Genomic DNA, 21,875 nt, shown 5'->3' with positions numbered 1-21,875 from the left:
TCACTGCCTACAGTACCCGCATACCATATGGGCACTGGTTCAAGTGCTCCACTTCCCATCCAGCTCTCTGCTAAAGCCTGGGAAAGCGGAAGATGGTCTAAGTTCATGGGCCCCTGCACCTGTGTGGGAGACCAGGAAGAAGCTCCTGGCTTTGAATGGGCATAGCTCCAGCTGTTGCGACCATCTGGGGAGTGAACCAGTGAATGGAAGCTCACTCTCTCGCTCGCTCTCTCTCTCTGCCTCTCCTTCTCTTTCTGTGTAACTCTGCCTTTCAAATAAATAAATAAATTTAAAAAAAAAAAAAAAGAGGATGACCTAAATTTTAAAGTTTATTAGGCAAAAAATAGAAGCAAAAGCATTTCTTTAAACTAAACCATTAATCACAAACATTTAAACAGCCCTTACTATATGAAGGAGTATATGTTATAGAAAAGGGAAAATTCAGCATTAAGAGATGCGAATTAGGCATATAGGACCAATTAGAAATAATTATGTAGAAAAGTATTTCAAGAAAAAAATCACAGGATTCATTTAACCCTTTGATGATGTCCAATTATCATTTTTCCTTGCTGTTTATGCTTTTGATGTAGTATCTAAGAAATCTCCAATCACAAAGATTCATCTCTATCTTCTTGAGTTTTACAGTTTTAGCTCTTACACTGAGGTTCAAATGCGATTGGTTTTTGTAGACAGTGGGGGTAGCAGTTTAAATTTGTTCTCTCACCAAAACGGGTGTGCACCATTTGTTGCAAAGGCTATTCTTTTTTCAATGAAGTGTCCTGGCATTCTTTTTTAATTAATTAATTTATTTTTTTTTTTGACAGGCAGAGTGGACAGTGAGAGAGAGAGACAGAGAGAAAGGTCTGCCTTTTGCCGTTGGTTCACCCTCCAATGGCCGCCGCGGCCAGCGCGCTGTGGCCGGCACACCGCGCTGATCCGATGGCAGGAGCCAGGTACTTATCCTGGTCTCTCAAGGGGTGCAGGGCCCAAGCACTTGGGCCATCCTCCACTGCACTCCCTGGCCACAGCAGAGAGCTGGCCTGGAAGAGGGGCAACCGGGACAGAATCCGGCACCCCGACCGGGACTAGAACCCGGTGTGCCAGCGCCGCAAGGCGAAGGATTAACCTAGTAAGCTGCAGCGCCGGCCAATAAAAACTATTAAACATTATTCTCTACCATCAGATACTTTAGCTTACTGAAAAAATAAGCTGACTAAAGATACTGCTGAATCATCCTTGCTATATTTTCAGGTCATGTACTATTTGTAAATGACTAATGGAGATGTTTCTTTTTATTTTTCTTTTTTTTAAGATTTTATTTATTTGAGATGTAGAGTTACAGAGAGAGGGAGAGAGAGATAAAAGTCTTCCATCTGCTGGTTCATTCCCCAGATGGCTACAATGGCTGGAGCTGAGTTGATCCAAAGCCAGGAACCAGGTGCTTTTTCCAGGTCTCCCATGTGGATTCAAGGCCTGAGCCCTTGGGCCATCTTCCACTGCTTTCCCAAGCCAAAAGCAGAGAGCTGGATTAGAAGAGAAGTAGCCAGGACTTCACCTGGCACCCATATGGGATGCCAGTGCGGTAGGCAGAGTCTTAGCCTACTACGCCACAGCAGCAGGCCCAGAGATGTTTCTAACAAGATACTGGAATGCTAGCACATCAGTTAAATAACAATGACTCAGGACAGTTGATTTTTTGTTTTTGTTTTTGTTTTTGACAGGCAGAGTGGACAGTGAGAGAGAGAGACAGAGAGAAAGGTCTTCCTTTGCCATTGGTTCACCCTCCAATGGCCACCGCGGCCAGCGTGCTGTGGCCAGCGCACCGCACTGATCCAATGGCAGGAGCCAGGTGCTTCTCCTGGTCTCCCATGGGGTGCAGGGCCCAAGCACTTGGGCCATCTTCCACTGCACTCCCTGGCCACAGCAGAGAGCTGGCCTGGAAGAGGGGCAACCGAGACAGAATCCGGCGCCCCGACCGGGACTAGAACCCGGTATGCCGGCGCCGCAAGGCGGAGGATTAGCCTAGTGAGCCGCGGCGCCGGCCATCCTGGCATTCTTGATAAAAATGAATTGACTCTAAGCATATGCTACTTTTGTAAACAGCAAGCACATTAAAATTAAACTTTTAAAATTAGACAACAAATGAAAAATGACAATACTTCAGAAAGGCAAACAAATGATGCTATGTGACAAATGCAAACAAACCCTGATTCTTTCAAACAGTGGGTTTCAACAATTTTGGAGTCACAGACCCTTTGAGAAGTCACAAACCCTTCTGAGAATGAAAGCTAAAAACTCATGAGAAAAACAAAATGTGTATTGGCAAAAATTGTCTTCAGTTTGGGGGTTCAGAGTGAAGTTATTCATGAGGAAAGCTACAAACTGCAGCAACAGAATGTGTGAGTCTCATTCAGAGGGAGGGCAAGAAACAAAGGTGAGAAGGAAACAATGAAGAAATGCATGAAATAAAATTGAAAGTGAGATGTGCATTAAGGGAAGAAAAGTCATCCACCCTTGAATGATGGGGTTAGGAAGTTTACACCAGAGCATACCAAACTTAACTGAGCATATGATCATCTCAGTATTTTGTTAAACACAGTCAATTCTCAGTCTGGAGTGCAGCAGGAGGTTCTGCATTTCCAACAAAATCCTAAAAGATAATACTACTGCTCACATACACACCAATTTTTTTGAGTAGCAAGGATTGAGGCTCCTGGTTCTAAAAACTGGATACAAAAGTGCCTGCACACTATAGCAAATGGAGCACTATGAGATGAATTTTAATTGTCTAGTGATATTAAATATTCATAAATAGTCAATGGTTTTCAGATACAACATGAATAACTAGTTCAAGAGAGCTCACAGGTTCAACTTTAAATGATGCTACTTTCCTTTCAATGATATCCAACTTTGAGAAGTTGGGTTTTTGGCTGTTGCTATGATATATGAGGGTCCTCCAAAACGTTCGTGGAAAAATGAAATTAGAAGACAATGTGGGGGCCGGCGCCGCAGCTCACTAGGCTAATCCTCCGCCTTGCGGCGCTGGCACACCGGGTTCTAGTCCCGGTCGGGGCGCCGGATTCTGTCCCGGTTGCCCCTCTTCCAGGCCAGCTCTCTGCTGTGGCCAGGGAGTGCAGTGGAGGATGGCCCAAGTGCTTGGGCCCTGCACCCCATGGGAGACCAGGAGAAGTACCTGGCTCCTGCCATCGGATCAGCGCGGTGCACCGGCCACAGCACGCCGGCCACTGGAGGGTGAACCAACGGCAAAAGGAAGACCTTTCTGTCTCTGTCTACTCGGTCAAAAAAAATAAAAAAATAAAAGACAATGTGGGGGCCAGCGCTGTGGCACAGGGGGTTAACACCCTGGCCTTAAGCACCTGCATCCCATATGGGCGCCAGTTTTAGTCCCGGCTGCTCCTCTTCCGATCCAGCTCTCTGCTATGGCCTGGGAAAGCAGTAGAAGATGGCCCAAGGCCTTGGGCCTCTCTGCCTCTCCTTTCTCTGTGTAACTCTTTCAAATAAATAAATAAATCTTTAAAAAGAAAAAAAAAAAAGGACAATGTGGATCATCCATGAATTTCTGAAGCCCCCAAGTCAATACCATATCAAAGTGGAAATGAGGTGGGCTTGTCCAATCTGACTGCAAGGCCTAAGAAGCTATATACTGGCCTACAGGTCACATCCATCCCTGTGTCTATTTAAGAATAAAATTAAAATGTTTTATTTTCAATTTCCGTATCATTTATTCAAATAGTTACTAAACCTGTTAGGTATTTCTTTTGGCCTAGGATAGGTACTCTGAAAAAATTTCTGAGCTGATACATACAGAGTACCATAAACTGAGAAAAGCATGTGAACTTCTGGTTTAGTCTAATAGGTGGTTACAATCATCACTCCTACATGCAAACTGATGAGGTTCAATTTCCACCTTGACCCTTCCCAGCTGCGTGACTTGGGGCAAGCCATTTAATCTATTGGTTTCCTCAACTATAAAACAATGATATTAATACTTCCTACCTCAAAGGACTGCTAGAACAAAGAAATGAGTTACTGTTTCCAAAGTGCTTGGTTTTAGCATTTGCTTGCAGATTAACCTACAGAAATGTTTACCGTTGTCACCATCATCATAATTATTTTACAATTACTGCAATGATTAAGTAAAGGGAGTCAATAAAAGGCTTTCAGTCTGACAGCTGGCCACAGTTTCTAGGACAGAGGAGAGGCAATAGGTAGGTAAAGGCATTGGGGCAGGATGAAATGGACAGTTGCCTCAACCAGACTTTGAAGTGCTACAGCCTGTGGCTGATAATCACTCTCAGGGCAGAGAAACAGAGAGAAGGAATAGGTCAACTCATATTTGCTACCCCTATTCTTACTATAACCCTTACCAAAACACTTCATTTGGAAGTGATCTCTGTTGTAATAAGAAAAAATTTAAAGTTCTTAATGTACATAAAAATTACTAATATGAAAAATCTGATTGCAAAATATTATTACTTAAGGTATGCGCATTAAGAGTCTTCCTTCCATTTCATTACCAAATCTAAGCATGTCAGCAAATGAGCACAAGACTCTAACACCGCTTCTCATGGGTTTGCAGGAGGGCAAAGCACACAGATCAGAAAGAACATTCTGCTAATTAAACTGAAGCAGATGACTACAGAAGAGAAGGGCTTGTCACATGCAACATCTGTGCCAAGAATGATCAGATTAAATATGCAAAACGTGAAGTAAAGGTGTGAAAAAGCACTAAGACGATACTCTAGACCTTAAATAGGCTACAAAAGTTCTGACAGTTTTCCTAATTATCCCCAGTAATGGACACGGGAGGCCAAAAGGCAGTAGGGAGAAATACATTTTTCTCCATTATGGGTGTTGAACACTAGGCTAAAATCATGCCTGTCTGAACACTGATCAGTTTCTGCAAAGGTTAATAGCAATTAAATGCAGCAAACTAGATTAAATGAGAAACAGGTCATGATACCACTGTACTTGCACAGAGCACAATAAAGCATTTCTTTTAAATTCATCTTAATGTATAAGAAATCCAAAAGGAGCTGCTTGAAGAACCAAATTTCCAAAAAGAGTTACTCTGAAGAAATGAACCTATTTATTAAATTCATTAAAGAAATCTCTTAAATAAAAAATGACAAGCTACAAACTAATTCAATTATCATTAGTATTATATTGCTTCCAGTGAATAAAAAATGCTACATAAATACCTAATGTCTATAACAGTATTCCTCCCAAAAAGAAAACTATTGCCATGAATACTTCGTTCCTTCCAGCCTGGTACATCTACAATCCAGGCTATAGTAAGCTATGGAGTAAGTGACGATCAAGAACAAGTATGTCACAGTTACAGTATTCTGAGCTCATTCTCTCAACTTAATCTTTTACTTTAGTATATGAGTCCTACAGTGTAAGTCTGCAGCAATTTTTGATTTTTCATTCCAAAAACCATGCACACTGAAGAGCATATTCTCTTCCTACATGCATACACAGACACACAGACACACATACCCTTAACTCTCCACACAACGGAAAATGAAAGGGACATGCTCAGACAATGGAAATTCAATTTACTTTGCTATCCTCAGGGTCTTCTAAACCATCGGGCCGACTAAGGTTTCGAGCAGGCTGGCTACAGACAACATTGTCTTCCAGTCCCCAAGAAGGGACTCTCATAGGTGGCCTTTGGATTTCATCTGGGTAAAAAGCACCATCTGCTCCATCTGTAATAAAAATTTTGGAAAGGTAGGTGAAACCAGTTACTAAAAGCAGCATCTCCATGTGTAAATATGATGAAAGATAAAAAAAAAATTTTGGTGTATGAAAACATATATTTTACTTTTAACCTAGCCAAAAACTACATATAAAAGAAATAAGACTATTCTTTCATGGTGCTTCAAGTCTAGAAGAGGCTGGTATCAGTGCTAAACATTAAAACTGCTAAATATACAAATAATGTTTCTATTTGAGTACCATCAGTTCTATAATCTCATGAAAATACATGCAAAAAAAAAAAAAAAACCTCCAGATTCAGTTAACCCCAAATGAAAAGTACTTTACTAACCTCTTGTTTCCTGTGTGACATAAGGATTACCATACTGCAGAACTGGCTGTGCACTTGGCAGTGCAGGAACATGACCATTCTGCTCTGAGCATGTGCTGAGACATTGTGAGACCTGCTGAGAACTCTGAGAATTTTGATCGTCCATTTTCCTTTCTGTTTTATTGTCTAGACTCCTTTTAAGTTCCTAAAATTAACAAAAGCAAAGATGAGTAACTAAAGCAATCCAGTATGAGAAGGGCAGATTTAATTTTTAGGTACAACACAATAGCACAACAACAAAATTATTTCCCTATGTTGTTGCTATCATACATAATTACGACATGAATGGCATGGTCATATGCTAATAAACCTTTACAAAACCAGTTCACAAACCACAGTTTATTCACAGACTTTAGTTTACTGACCACTGATAAGAATCATTAGAACAGAATACAGTCCAAAAACCAACAACAGAATCATTTTCAACAAAGATGCAGCAGATATAATTCAACATAGGAAAAAAGTTTTTCAGACTAAAATGCTAAAAAGCTGAGTATTCACATACAAATACATAAATTCTGAATACATAACATACCACAAAAAAATTAAATAGATCATAAATTTAAAGTAAAACTATAGGCCGGCGCCGTGGCTCACTAGGCTAATCCTCCGCCTAGCGGCGCCGGCACACCGGGTTCTAGTCCCGGTCGGGGTGCCGGATTCTGTCCCGGTTGCCCCTCTTCCAGGCCAGCCCTCTGCTGTGGCCAGGGAGTGCAGTGGAGGATGGCCCAGGTGCTTGGGCCCTGCACCCCATGGGAGACCAGGAAAAGCACCTGGCTCCTGGCTCCTGCCATCGGATCAGCGCGGTGCGCCGGCCACAGCGCGCCGGCCGCGGCAGCCATTGGAGGGTGAACCAATGGCAAAGGAAGACCTTTCTCTCTGTCTCTCTCTCTCACTGTCCACTCTGCCTGTCAAAAAAATAAATAAATAAATAAATAAAAATAAAATAAAATAAAATAAAGTAAAACTATAAAACTTCTAGGGAAAAAATTAGGAGAAAGTGTTTGTAACTTACTCAAAAGTTTAAGATAGGACATAATAGCACAAACAAGCTGATGCTGATAAACTGGACTACTTCAATATTAAAAGCTTTTATCTTCAAAAGATAATATTTTTAAATATGAAAAGGCAAGCCACAGATTGAGACAAAAAATTTGCAATATATCTGGCAAGGAAGTTACATGCCAGAAATAACTCTGGAATACTTAAGGGAACAATTACAACCAAAAACAATCAAAGATGACAACAACAAAATAGAAAAATGGGTAAACGATCTGAACAGACACTTCACAACGGAATAAAAAAAGCTTAAAAGCCCAAGAAAGATCCTCAGCGTCACAATTTATTAGGGAAATTAAAGTCACAGTGAGATAATACTAGACACCACTGACTAAAAGATAGACAAACACCAGGTGCTGACGAGGATATCCATTTACTGCTGGCAGAAATGAAAAAATGCAAAATGGTTTAGCCACTTCGAGAAACAATGTGATTGGAGCTGGAGCTCTGGCATAACAGTGCCAGCATCCCATATGGACGCTGGTTAGAGACCTGTCTGCTCCACTTCCCATCCAGCTCTCTGCTACGGCCTGGGAAAGCAGTAGAAGATGGCCCAAGGCCTTGGGCCCCTGCACCCTCATGGGAGATCCGGAAAGAAGCTCCTGGCTCCTGGCTTCAGATCGGCACAGCTCCAGCCATTGCAGCCAACTGGAGAATGAACCAACAGATGGAAGACTGACTCACTCTCTCTCACTCTCTCTCTCTCTCTCTCTCTCTCTCTGCCTCTCCTTCTCTCTGTGTAACTCTTTCAAATAAATAAATAAATCTTTAAAAAAAGAAAAAGAAAGGCCTGTGCCGTGGCTCACTTGGCTAATCCTCCACCTGCGGTGCCAGCACCCTGGGTTCTAGTCCTGGTTGGGGTGCCGGGTACTAGTCCCGGTTGCTCCTCTTCCAGTCCAGCTATCTGCTGTGGCCCAAGTGCTTGGGTCCCTGCACCCACATGGGAGACCGGGAGGAAGTACCCAGCTCCTGGCTTCGGATCAGTGCAGCACCAGCCGTAGCGGCCATTAGGGGAGTAAACCAATGGAAGGAAGACCTTTCTCTCTCTAACTCTACCTGTCAAATAAAAAAAAAAAAGAAAAACAATGTGACTGTTCTTAAAAACAGAACCCTACAAGTCAGCATGCCTACTCCTTGGTATCTACCCCCAATAAAGGAAAATGTATCCATGAAAAGCCTGCTATGACAATTTTCATAGCAGCATGATTCATAACAGCAAAATATCAGAAATAATCTAAATGCTCATCAGCTTGTCTAAAGGATTAAAGCCCATCAACTGCTTAATGGATAAATTTGGCATAACTGCATAAAATGCTATCTAAGGGAAAACTAACAAAGTGATATAAAGTTGATCAATGGTTGTCTAGGACTGAGGACAGCAAGAAGAGATAACTTCAAATGAACATGAAAGAACACTGTACAGTGATGGAAATATTACATAGCTTAAGTATGGTATAGATACTATATGTTTTTGTCTAAATTCATCAAACTGCAATTTAAAAGAGTAGATTTTATTACATGTAAGTTGTACTTCAATGAAGCCATTTTTGAAAAGCAACCAGAGGCATTAACAAAGGTTATAACAAATAAAAACAGTCTGCAATGTTCAGATGGTTTTACTAATTATCATCCCTTGAGGATACATATTAAGAGCAGCAGGACTTACTACAAAAAAGTTAGGGGTCGAATGTTTCAAATCCATATCATACCATTTATTACAACAGTTCTTAAGGTCCTTCAACAATAACAACATGGTAAAATGGTCCTTTAAAGTTAACCTAGCAAAACAACAGTGAGCATACTCAAAATAAATAATTAAGCAGAAAGGCAGCACAGCTTGGTGGACTGTAATCCAGCTGACTTGGACCTGATCATCAGCTCCACACTAACAACCCTGAGGAATTTATTTCTAAGCCTTGGGGGAATTGTTGAGAAGTGTTTGAAACATAGTAGTTCCCGTCATGTCTCACAAACCCTACCAGATTACAGCTACATAATTCAAGATTGTGAAAGCTGCAACGTATGTGGGCACACGCATAAACACACACACAGAAGTGGGAAGAATTAAATACGAAAAGTATTTCAAACATGATTCAGGAGAAGGCAAAAGAGGACACAGAAGGAGAAAAAAAGATGATAAAATACTTCCATACAAGTTTAAGCAAATTAGAGAAGCATCACTAAATTCTTCTGTAAACAGCCTATCAAAATAGAATAACAAGTTTCATGAAAAGATTTTTGAACGCATTGGTCCAGTCAAGCAACTTTGTAGAGAATTGCAAGGTACAGAATTTATTCTAATACTCTTCCTCCATCAAATAAAATGCAGGAAAAGAAAAATGACTAACTATAAGCAGCTTTGATTCTTCATTGGAGTAAACAGAATACGGGGATTTGCAAATCATAAACAAACACAGTATTTGGACTAAGACAAGATTCTTAAACATGGATTCATAAAGCCTCTCAAAAGGGCCCATGTTTCAATGTTTCCAATTCAGAAGGTCTATGAACTTACATGGGAGAAAAAATGTGTATCTTTTCACTAACTTCTAATTGAAATTCAGTTATTCATTCAATTATAAACAAGGCAAAAACAACCATAAAAATCCACACACAAAAACCACAGTGGGTACATCTCTATTACCTGGTAACTGACAGAAATCATAGGTAGATTCATTTCACAGGACAGCTGTTGCAAACATCTCAAAATAGACTTTATATTCATTACAACTTTCAAATTATGGTAATCATTAGAAATGCTGCTAAATTTTTTTTTGGAAGGTGCAGAAAGGGAGATATTGAGAGAGATTCTTCCACCCGCTGGTTCACTTACTAAATGGTTGTAATGGCCCAGGCTGGGCCAGGCCAAAACCAGGAGCTTCAGCTGGGCCTCCCACGTGAGAGCAGGGGCTCAAACACTTGAGCCATCTTCTGCTGCTTTCCCAGGCGCATTAGCAGGGAGTAGCTTCAGAAATGGAGCAGCCAGGAATCAAACCAGCACCCAATATAGGATTCCAGCATCACACACAGTGGCTTAACCCACTACACCAAAATGCCGGCCCCATGCTGCTAAATCTTACTTAACATTTTAGTAAATAAACATACTACTGTCACAGATATAATAATCTGTCTTAATATTGATAGCTATTTATAATACTTTGTTTCCTTTGTGATTCTATATTTTGCTTTCTTAATTTTAAAACAGTTCTTGAAAACAGACTTCACAAGACTATCAAAGAATCGTAGGCACAAAAATCTAGGTCAAGAATCCCGGGAGAACTCTTCTACCTATGAAGCTATGCATAAAATGGACACAGATATCACACCTCAGCAAAATCATTTAAACGTCGACTCAGAATTTTCCTAAAATCTTATAATTAAAGAAACAGATTTTAATAGTCATCGTTTACAGTTCTAGCTCCAGGTCACACGTTTGTTTAAGTGGTTGCCTTTGCTAGGGTGTCCAAATTTCTTTCTTCTAAGGCCTCAAATGGCTCATGGTCACTCTGGTTTTCCAAACTACTTGACAGGTTAAGGATATGTCTGATATGCCATGTGTAAAATAGGTTATTTATTATCCACATGGGAATGATATCAGAATACAGAATCAGACATTAAATGCTTTCAATTTCTTAAAACTATATTGCTCAAGTACTTGGGCCATCCTGGCTCCTGCCATCGGATCAGCGCGGTGCGCCAGCTGCAGCCCGCCGGCCGTGGCAGCCATTGGAGGGTGAACCAACGGCAAAAAAAGGAAGACCTTTCTCTCTGTCTCTCTTTCTCACTGTCTACTCTGTCAAAAAAAAAAAAAAAAAAAAAAAAAAAAAAAAAAAAAAAGCCTCTATTGCTCAATGTATTGTTCTCTTACTCATTAATCTTTTATTATTTTGAGATATCTAAGTGATAGATAGTACTTTATTACTTTGAGATATCTAAGTGATAGGTGAAAAAAGTAAACAGTAGTCTATATGATTTTTATAAAATCAGCCAGCACCGCGCGGCTCACTAGGCTAATCCTCCGCCTTGCAGCGCCGGCACACCGGGTTCTAGTCCCGGTCGGGGTGCCGGATTCTGTCCCGGTTGCCCCTCTTCCAGGCCAGCTCTCTGCTGTGGCCAGGGAGTGCAGTGGAGGATGGCCCAAGTGCTTGGGCCCTGCACCCCATGGGAGACCAGGATAAGTACCTGGCTCCTGCCATTGGATCAGCGCGGTGTGCCAGCCACAGCACGCTGGCCGTGGCGGCCATTGGAGGGTGAACCAACGGCAAAGGCAGACCTTTCTCTCTGTCTCTCTCTCTCACTGTCCACTCTGCCTGTCAAAAAATTTAAAAAAAAAAAAAAAAAGTTTTTATTTTCTCTAGTGATAATAAAGCATTCCCACAATGTTGCTTTTTATCATTATTTGCTATACTGACTTTTGCTTTAATATTTTTCTTCTTTAGTCTTTTTTCAAATGTTTAGTAAAAATACTCGATGCATATGAAGGAAATGACGACTCTAAATGGTGGTTTTAGTGTGTTATTAAAACATCAGAAACTTTAAGCTATCAAGTCTCAAAATAAACTGAAGGCGGTTAAGATACTGCTTCAGATGCCGCGTCCCATATCCAAGTGCCTGGATTCCAATCTTAGCCCTGCTTATGATTCAGATTTCAGCTTCCTGCTGATGAGCAACCTGGGAGGCAGTATGTAATGGCTCAGATACTTGGGTCCCTGCCACCCAAGTAGGAGACTCAGACTGGGTTCCTGGCTCCTAGCTTCAGCCTGATTCAACTCAGGCTATTGCAGGTATTTGGAGAGTGAATCAGAGAATGGCTATTCTTTCTTTGCCTTTCAAATTAGAAAATGAAAATAAAAATTTCAAAACAAGTTGAAATTGGTGGGGGTTTAACGCTAACGTCATTACTTCATTCCAATAAATGTTATTTTTAAAATAACCCATTTTTTAAATGAGGGAGCTACTTATTTTAATAATTTGAAAGGCAGAGTAAAAGAGACAAAGATAGCTCTTCCATCCACTGGCTCACTCCCCAAATGACTGTAATGCTCAGAGCTGGGCCAGGCCAAACCTAAGAGCCCAGAACTCCATTCAGGTAACACAAGTGCATGAGCCCAAATACTTGGGCTCTGAAACAGGATGCCCCTGCATTGCAGGTGGCAGCTTAGCTCACTGTGCCAAAATGCTGGCCCCATAGTTACCTTTTTTTAAAAGACTGCAGTAAATCCTGTTATTTACTCATTTAGTCAATAAATATTGAGTATTTACTATATATCAGGAAATATGTAGGCACTAGAGATTTTAGGAACAGCCAAAACAGATAAAAATCCTTGCCTATATGGAGCTTACATTCTAGAGAGAAGATACACAATAAATAAAATATATATTCTTAGTGATAAATCCTGCAGAGAAAACAGGCACAGTGTGTAGGAAGGGACTGCAAATTTAAACAGACGGAGCCAGCACTGTGGCGCAGTGGGTTAAGCTGCCATCTGCAGTGCCAGCACCCCATATGGCTGTGGGTTCAAGTCCTGGCTGCTCCATTTCCAATCCAGCTCCCTGCTAATATGCCTAGGAAAGCAGCTGGACCCCTGCACCCATGTGGGAGACCCAGATGAAGTTCCCGGCTCCTGGCTTCAGCCTGGCCCAGCCCTGTCCATTCCAGCCATTTGGGAAGTGAGCTAGTGGATGGAAGATATCTTTCTCTTTCTCTCCCTAAGTCTTTCAAATAAAACAAGTAAATCTTTAAAAATATATATAAAAACAAAGAATGTTCTCTTAAAAACGAAATCTTGAAGACCTGAAAGTGGTGAGGGAATGAATCACAGGAATATCTGGGCTAAAAAAGTTCCTGGTAGACAAGAAGTCAGAACAAGGTAGTGAGAAGAGTGTGCACGTGGTCAACCCAGACTCAGGTTTCAATGACCTTGGGCAAGTCACTCATCTCTAAACCAGAGTTTTCTCTTCTATAGAAAGTATACAGCCATATTTGTTAGGTATTCACTTATTTCATTTACCAGTGACTCAAAACTAACAGTTTTGAGTTTTGAAGTACCTACCATCAACAAAATATTACATGTAATCTGAATTTGAGCCTTAACAAAACTACAAAATTATTTATCTTTTTTTCCATTACAAAAAGGACTTTTGTCACTATTAAAGTCTAAATTTTAAACAGATTCTTGGACTAGTGGTTTATACTCATCAGCTCGTTTGACTTAGCACTTGTTTCATCCCCAGTGGCATTTCCAGAACTACTACCTTCAACATGAAGCTCCATGAGTTTTCCCAATTTAAACTTGGGATCTTCAGCATTTTTACTTTTTTTTTTTTTTTTAAGATTTATTTATTTATTTGAAAGTCAGAGTTACACAGAGAGGAGAGAGGCAGAGAGAGAGGTCTTCCATCTGATGGTTCACTCCCCAACTGACCGCAATGGCCGGAGCTGTGCTGATTCGAAGCCAGGATTTTCCTCCAGGTCTCCCACATGGATGCAGGGGCCCAAGGACTTGGGCCATCCTCTACTGCTTTCCCAGGCCACAGCAGAGAGCTGGATCAGAAGTGGAGCAGCTGGGTCTCAAACCGGTGCCCATATGGGATGCTGGCACTTCAGGCCAGGGATTTAACCCACTGCACCATAGCGCTGGCCCTAGCATTTTTACTTTAACAAAGACATCACAGAGAGGATAAATAGACTGGCAAGACTTTTCTGTCTTTTCCAGTGCTATCTGGAATCAATTTACTGACCACTTCTTTCAAGTCATCTGTTTGCACCTCCTGTGTCCAAATTTTCATCCTCTTCTGGATTTGGCAGACCAGTTGATGTTGAACACAGAAAGTCTGCTGTATCTGATTGTTGAATTTTTAGTAAAATCAACACAGAACAGACAAAGCAAATAACCACCAGTTGTCCTGACACCAACATGAGCCTCAATCATGGTCTGCCATTTTTTGACCATGGTCACATTTTGTCATGGGTTAAGATCCATGCCGAGGAAGTTAGTCATGCAGTTGTTGCCCTGAACATCCTCAGTAATCAGCAAGAATTTTCTAAATGCAATTTCTTTTTCTTGTTTTGTTGTTGTTGTTGACAGAGTGGACAGTGAGAAAGAAAGAGAAAGGTCTTCCTGTTTCCGTTGGTTCATCCCCCAGTGGCCACTGCGGCCAGCGCACCGCGCTGATCCGAAGACAGGAGCCAGGTGCTTCCTCCTGGTATCCCATGCAGGGGTGCAGGGCCCAAGGACTTGGGCCACCCTCCACTGCACTCCCGGGCCACAGCAGAGAGCTGGACTGGAAGAGGGGCAACCGGGACAGAATCCAGCGCCCCGACCGGGACTAGAACCCAGGATGCCAGCGCCGTAGGCGGAGGATTAGCCTATTGAGCCACGGCGCTGGCCTCTGAATGCAATTTCATCATTCTGCAGGTCAGCAAGACTCATTTCACCCTTGAGACCATCACATGCAATCTGGTTCCTTGAGTCTTCATGACTAATATTTTCCAATATTTCTTAGATTGGTATAATGTGAAAGCACCTAATATGTTCAATCTTTCTTAGAAAATGTATCAACCGGGGCTGGCATTGTGGCTCACTTGGTTAATCCTCTGCCTGTGGTGCTGGCATCCCATATAGGTGCCACGTACTAGTCCCAATTGCTCCTCTTCCAGTCCAGCTCTCTGTTGTGGCCCAGGAAGGCAGTGGAGGACGGCCCAAGTGCTTGGGCGCCTGCACCCACATGGGAGACCCGGAGGAAGCACCTGGCTCCTGGCTTCAGATCTGCGTAGTTCCGGCCATAGTGGCCATTTGGGGGGTGAACCAACATAAGGAAGACCTTTCTCTCTGTCTCTCTCACCATCTAACTCTAGCTGTCAAATAAAAACAAAAAAGAAAATGTATCAACCACTTTCTTCTTAGCACCCTTTATGCCTCCTTTGGGAAGATGCTTGTTCTTGCCAAGTACCCTGGTGGTGTTCAGGGAGCCCAAAGGAAATTATCTTAAAAACAGAATTGTTTTCACTTACGAACTCAATCAAATATTATGAGACTTTTAAAGTAATATGAAACTATGATCACACAGAAAAATGAAGATTAACTAAAGGAGATGGGAAGTAGAGAGCAACTAGCCTACATTGTAATCCTGACTAGGCTGGAAATTTTAACTGACAATAAAACTGCTGATTCCAATATATTTCTTTTACCAGATATTTTTATACGCATATATTATAAGTTTGCCTCATTAACTTGCTTATCCCACAAATATCTTTTTAACATTTATTTATTTACATCTTATATGAAAGGCAGATAGAGAGAAAATATCTTCTATTTACTGATTCACTCTCCAAACAGCCACACTGGCCAGGGCTGGGCCAGGCTGAAGTTAAGAGTTTCACCCATATCTCCCACACGGGTGCAAGAGTCCAAGGACTTGGGTCATCTTCTGCTGCTTTGCCAAGCCATTAGCAGGGAGTTGGATCAGAAACAGAGCAGCCAGGAGCAAATCGGCACCCACATGGGATGCTGGCACTGCAGGCAGCAATTGAACCCTCTGCATCACAGCACTAGCCCCATGCCTTCTTTTTTCTTTTCTGGATCTGCATAATGGTGCTGAATATAAAAAGTTACTAATGCAACTGGTACTGCTGCCTTAATTCTTAACACACAAACAATATTCCTATATGGCTTTCAAACCAACAGTGAAAATATAAAAACAAATTAATATAGTATTATTGTTATGAAAATATTTTTAATCTTTGCAGACCCGACGGGAGACTCTGGGATTCACATCTTGAGAAATGCTGCACTACAGCATCTCTTACATTTCAATCTATAAAAATGTTTCCTAATACAAAATAAAACCAGACAAACATATTATATGTAACTTAAAAATCTCACCATTTTTCTTGAATTTTTAAAAGATTGTAGAATCTGTTTACCGTTAAATACAAAACATGGAGCAAAGACTACTTTTCAACACTTAAGCATTGTTGTTATTGTTTAAAATACTTATTAAAATTAACTAGAAACATTTTTAATCAGAAGTCTTAACATCTGCTTCAGTCTTTTCTTAAAGACTTCCTTCAAATGAACCACAAAGTTCATTAAGCTATATTAGCATTCAATATCATATTTTGTTAAGTACATTGTTCAATACCTTTTCCCTGGAGAGATTTTCCAAATGTGAAGTCAGACCACTTATTTCTTTATCTTTCTCTGCCAACTGAAGCTGAATAAAGAAATTATCATTAGTACTCCCTTCTTACATTTTGAGACCTATTTTATCAATACCTATTATCAATTTCATGTATTTTCCTCCAGTCTTATTCTTTGACTTCTAATTATCTGTCATTATTTTTTTAAAAAGATTTATTTGAACTGCAGAGTAGGGGAGAGGGGAGGCGAGGGTGACTTTCTCTGCTGGTTCATTCCTCGAAAGGCCACAGCAGCCAAGGCTAGGCCAGGCCATAGCCGGGAGCCAGGAATTCCATCATCTAGGTCTCTCACATGGGTGGCAGGAGACCAAGTAGCCAGGAATCAAACTGGCACTCCAACACGGGGATATGGAATGACAGTGTCTCAAGCAGTAGCTTAACCTACTATGCTTCAATGTCACCATTGGCCAACTTCCTTTATATATTCTTAAAACTATTCTCTAGGTTTATGTGAAAACTTATCAGTTTGGCATATTCCAAGTCCTTTGTGTTTACTTTCTCCTGCCAACCACAAATACGGGTATTTGTCGAAGTTTTTTGTTTGGCGTCTTCTCTATTCTCTCTCCAAACATACTTTTTCCATACCTTCAGTTATCATCTCCAAAGAAATAAATCGAAGTATTAACTCGCATACTATTCTTTCTTACCCAAGTTCTAAATTTGTTTTTTAAAACTGACTGTTAGACATGTTTTCACTGTGGTCTTTCCTGCACTCTAACAGCAAAATACCTAATCATACTTTTCTACTTTTGTTAACAGTCCCTGATCTCAGAGCACATCATGATTTGAACCTGAGAAAACTATAACCCTTCTTCAGTCTTCTCCTCCTCCTCCTCAATACTTTCAGTCTCTAAGTCATTCATTCATTCAACCACCCATTAATTATCAATTGTTACAGCATGAATATTAATGAATACAAATGCAGATGTCAGCATTGTGGCACCACAGCTTAAGCCATCAAACTGCAACACTGACATTCCATATCAGAGCACTAGTTCAAGTCCTGGCTGGTACAATTCTAATCCAGGGTCCTGCTACTGTACTGTGGAAAACAGCAGAAGACAGACTAAATGTTTGGGTCTAAGCTCCCTATGTGGGAGACCTGGATGGAATTCCAGGATCTTAGGGGCCAACTGGGAAGTGAACCAGAAGATCTCTCTCGATCTGTCACTCTGCCTTTCAAATAAATAAATAAAATCTTTTATAAAAAACTTCTAAAGATGTATTTCAAATCTTTCTTTTCTGAACCAAGGTCCTATCCAGTGGTAGGTGATCAGGTAAAGTACCCAAAAAGACGTAGCCTTTATCAATTCAGTCTAGAATATTTCTGTCTGATATTCTTACCCTGAAACTCTTCCCACCCAAAAATTCTCTTCAGTGGTACCAAATTATTTCCAAAAAGACAATGTAGTTGGGTCCCTTTCCTCCTAGCAAATTCTAGAGCAATTAGCACCCAAATTTTTTTAGACAATTCAAAATCTGTCATTCAAGTTATCATTCAAGTTTAATATACTCTATCACAGATATTAACTGTTATTCCTCAAGCCTGCTCACATTACCCACCTTATGTTTTTTTTTTTTAAGTTATTTTACATATTTGAAAGGCAGAGTTACAGAGAGAGGAAGAGAGGGATAAAGATCTTCCATCCACTGATTCACTCCCCAAATGGCCATAACGGCCAGGGCTAGGCCAGATCAAAGCCAGGAGCCAGGAGCCAGGAGCTTCACATAGGTCTTCCACATGAGTGCAGAAGTCCAAGGGCTTGGGCCATGTTCCACTGCTTTCTCAGGTACATTAGCAAGGAGCTGGATTCGAAGTGGAACAGCTGGGACTCAAACTGGCTCGCATTTGGGATACTGGCTTGCAGGCAGCAGCTTTACCCGCTGCGCCCCAACACTGGCCTCTACTCTCTACTTCTGACTTTCAAGCCCATGTTGTTTCTCTGGTATCCCCCAGAAAGCCACTTCTTCCTTTTTCCAAGCTTTGTTTCTACTGCCCTCCATTTGGTCTTTCAAAGGTCTAGGTTTTCCATGTTGTCCTACTAAATATTTTACTGGAAACAACCCCAAGGTACTTGAACTTAGCATTCACATGGAGCTGTATCATATTGTGGCTTTTTCTGGTCAGTGTTAGTCTGTGTCAAAGCAGTGCAAAACAGGAAGAAGTACACTAAAAAAATAAAAAAGCAAGCACTTTTACCAAGTACATAATCTTAAACATGCTTAATATCAATGCTCACTTTTATCATTAGTGAAATAACAGTATTATCTGTTTAACTTCTCATAGGTTTGACAGATGATTGCCTAGGGTGGTAAATGTGAACGTTTTGTGAATATTACTATTATATATCCTGCAATCCCTAAAAGATTACATTGTACCTTATACGATCACCTACATAATACCTAACATGCTGTTGGCTTCAACAAACATTTATTAAAACATTTTTCTAGTCTATATATACAAAAGTTTTCATATAAACTCATTATCATACTTTCCAAATAAGAAAAGTTGCCAGCCACTAGAAACAATATTCATAGGGATCCCAGAAATAGTAAGCTCATAAAATATCATTCTGACAATAGATGAAAGTAAAAAGATCTCCCACTAAAATTATCTTGGCTTGTAATGTGCCACCTTCTCCAACACCCATGGAAAAACCTGAAGTCATTCTAATTTAAAAATTAGGGGACCAGCATAGTGGTGTATAGGGTTAAGCCACCCCTGCAATGCCAGCGTCCCACATGGGTACCAGTTTGAGTCCTGGCTGCTCTAGTCCAATCCAGCTCCTTGCTAATGCACCTGGGAAAGCACCAAAAGAGGGCCCAAGTAGTTGGGCCCCTGCACCCACATGAGAGATCCAGATGAAGCTCCTAACTTCGGCTTGGCCATTGGGGCAATTTGGGGAGTGAACCAATGTATGGAAAAATCAATCAATCTCTCTCTGGCTTTCAAATAAAGAAATCTTCTTTTAAAAAAATCATATTACAGGTATAACTTTTACATAGCAAAGTTATAAATCATTTAGAACTTATTCTTCAGTCATAAAAAGGGATATAAATACACGTATCTTTTTAAAAATACTTACTGATTTTCATCTATTTGAAAAGCAGAGAAAGAGAGAGAAAAAGAGAGAACTCCCCAAATGCCTTTAACAGTCAGGGCTGCGCCAGGCAGTGTATCCCATGAGGGCTGTAGAGGCCCAACCACTTCAGCCATTATCTGCTATCTCCTAGGATGCATTAGCAGGAAGATGTATGGGAAGGGGAGGTGCCTGACTCCAATTAGCACTCCAAAATGGGATGCAGGCATTCCAAGAAATGATTTAACTCACTGTCACATGCCTACCCTCCTAAAACATATATTATACTTTATTCCCTAAAAGGAAAATATCTTTCTACCTATTGATTAGCTATACAGCCTGCTAAGTTTTTATCATTCTGACAGACATCACTTATCTTTCAGGTTTGTCTGTTGCTTAGTGTTAGGCAAAAATAATTTTCAATACATAGCATTTAATTTGCAGTCTCCCATTTAGGATTATAGTAATACACTTGCATGATACATTTTTAAAACTCTAACAAAAACTTTTTAAAAAATATTTATGTTAGTAGATTTCAAAAAAAAAACAAAAGCCAAGGCCCTAAAATCATTTATATACACACTCATGTTTGTTTTTAACATGAACAGATAATTAAATGACTGGTTTTGGGGATTTAAAAATAAACACAATTTAAAAATTTTAATAGATATCTGAATCTATAGAATTAAAGCCAAAAGAGTTCCATTTTCAGTTCATAATGAACCATATTCAGTGTAACTAAACACATAGTAAATACTTAGCATCAGGTACACTATACCTCAATTTTATGAGTAGTAACTTACTTTATAATTGTCCTTTACTTCAGCCAGTTCAAGTTTTACATTTTCAGCAATTTTTACTTGTTCCTTCCATTTCAACTCCATTTTTGCAAGTTCATCAGCATATTTATTGCATTTTGTTTTCTCATCCTAAATGAAATTAGTATAATTACTACAAGATTTTAAATCCATGTAAATACCACACAAATATACTTAAGTATGTGTTACATTTAATAATAAAATCGTTCTAACAGTTTAATAGAAATAACCAAATATCTACAATAGAAGACTAGATAAATCATCTCATAGTTACACAATGCAATAGTGTTTATCTATTTAAAAAGAATGATTTAGAAATACAAGATAACAAGGAAAAAATATCAGCATACATTAACTGAAAATATTAAGTTGGAATATAAACAGTATAAAATAACCCCATTTTTGTTTATGAGTTATTTTATACAATTATACATGATGTCTGTATCAGTGTTACCTACAAAAATATAAACCAAAATATTAGTAGCTCTTATATCTGGAAATCAGCATCACTGAGATGCTTTTCATCATATCCATTCTTTATTTCTGTAATGCCATAACATTTCACTAAAAGTATATATAACTTATGCAAGGAGAGGAAATAAAAATCAGCTATTTATAACACTGCAGTTTCCAGGCATTGATAAATACAACTTTGGGCATTGCTGATCAAGACAACTTCTAGGTTTACTTCCTATACATCACTCTTTCTTATGAAACGAATCATAAGGAGTTACAAATCAAGACTAAAAGAGAAATAGGTCGATTAAACAGGTAAAGTTTTAAAAATATGTTTTGGGCAAGCAGATAAAGATTTTTTAAAAAGCAATGCTAGAATAACTGAATATCCATACCATATACTCCATACCTCATACCAGACACAAAAATTAACTTAAAATGATTTTACAGTTCTCAATGTAAAACCTGATTATAAAAGATTTGTAAAACTTAGAAGAATTAGGTAATCCTTCGGAGGATTAGGTAATCTCTTAGAACATTAAAAAAAGAAAAAAATGAATACATTTATATACTGTACTTATCAAAATTAAAATTTTGCTTTTCTAAAAATACCATTAATAAGGCAGCAAGCCACAGATTTGGGGACAATATTCACCATATACATATCAGGTACAAGATTTATATCTGGAATAAAGAACACTTATAATTCAAGATAAATAACCTACTTTTTTAAATAGTAAAAGTTGTGAATTCTCTAACAGAGAGAGACAGAGAGAAATAAACGGCCTTAAACATAAGGAAAAAGCTCATCGTCAAGTCATTGCAGAAATGCAAATTAAAACTACAATGAGCTATCATTACATACTCCTTAGATTGGCTACGTGAAATGATACAACTATCTTGGAAAACAATTTGATAATTTCATTTAAACATTCAGATACCACATTACACAGATATTTACCCAAGACAAACAACCCATTTTCACAAAAGGTTTATGTACAAATGCAACTTTATTTGTAGGAACTGCACCCCCCCAAAACCTATCACAACCAGTGAATGAACAAATTATGATGATATATCCGTATCATAAGTCACTATCTCAGTAGAAAAAAGAAAATGAACTAAAAATCAACAATATGGATAAA

At 39.6% G+C, this 21,875-nt stretch overlaps 1 protein-coding gene across 3 annotated transcripts in view; it reads right to left on the bottom strand.

Annotated features, from left to right (window-relative positions):
• TAX1BP1 (Tax1 binding protein 1) overlaps positions 1 to 21,875 on the bottom strand; it is an 89,037-nt gene that overhangs the window by 11,368 nt on the left and 55,794 nt on the right. For 2 of the 3 annotated variants that reach the window (XM_051853244.3, XM_051853246.3), the window contains exons 13-16: positions 20,260 to 20,385; positions 16,319 to 16,390; positions 6,077 to 6,260; positions 5,587 to 5,735 (exon numbers count right to left, since the gene is read on the bottom strand). In XM_051853244.3, the coding sequence (XP_051709204.3) occupies positions 5,587 to 5,735; positions 6,077 to 6,260; positions 16,319 to 16,390; positions 20,260 to 20,385 (531 nt within the window). The remainder of the gene's footprint in view (positions 1 to 5,586; positions 5,736 to 6,076; positions 6,261 to 16,318; positions 16,391 to 20,259; positions 20,386 to 21,875) is intronic. The other variant, XM_008261562.5, reaches the window with a different exon arrangement.

Source organism: Oryctolagus cuniculus, chromosome 16, assembly GCF_051225735.1.
Source record: "Oryctolagus cuniculus isolate XC-2025 breed Fujian yellow rabbit chromosome 16, ASM5122573v1, whole genome shotgun sequence".
Taxonomy (NCBI): domain Eukaryota; kingdom Metazoa; phylum Chordata; class Mammalia; order Lagomorpha; family Leporidae; genus Oryctolagus; species Oryctolagus cuniculus.
The sequence above is the reverse complement of the archived record's forward strand: the minus strand, read 5'-3'. Positions and strand labels throughout refer to the sequence as shown.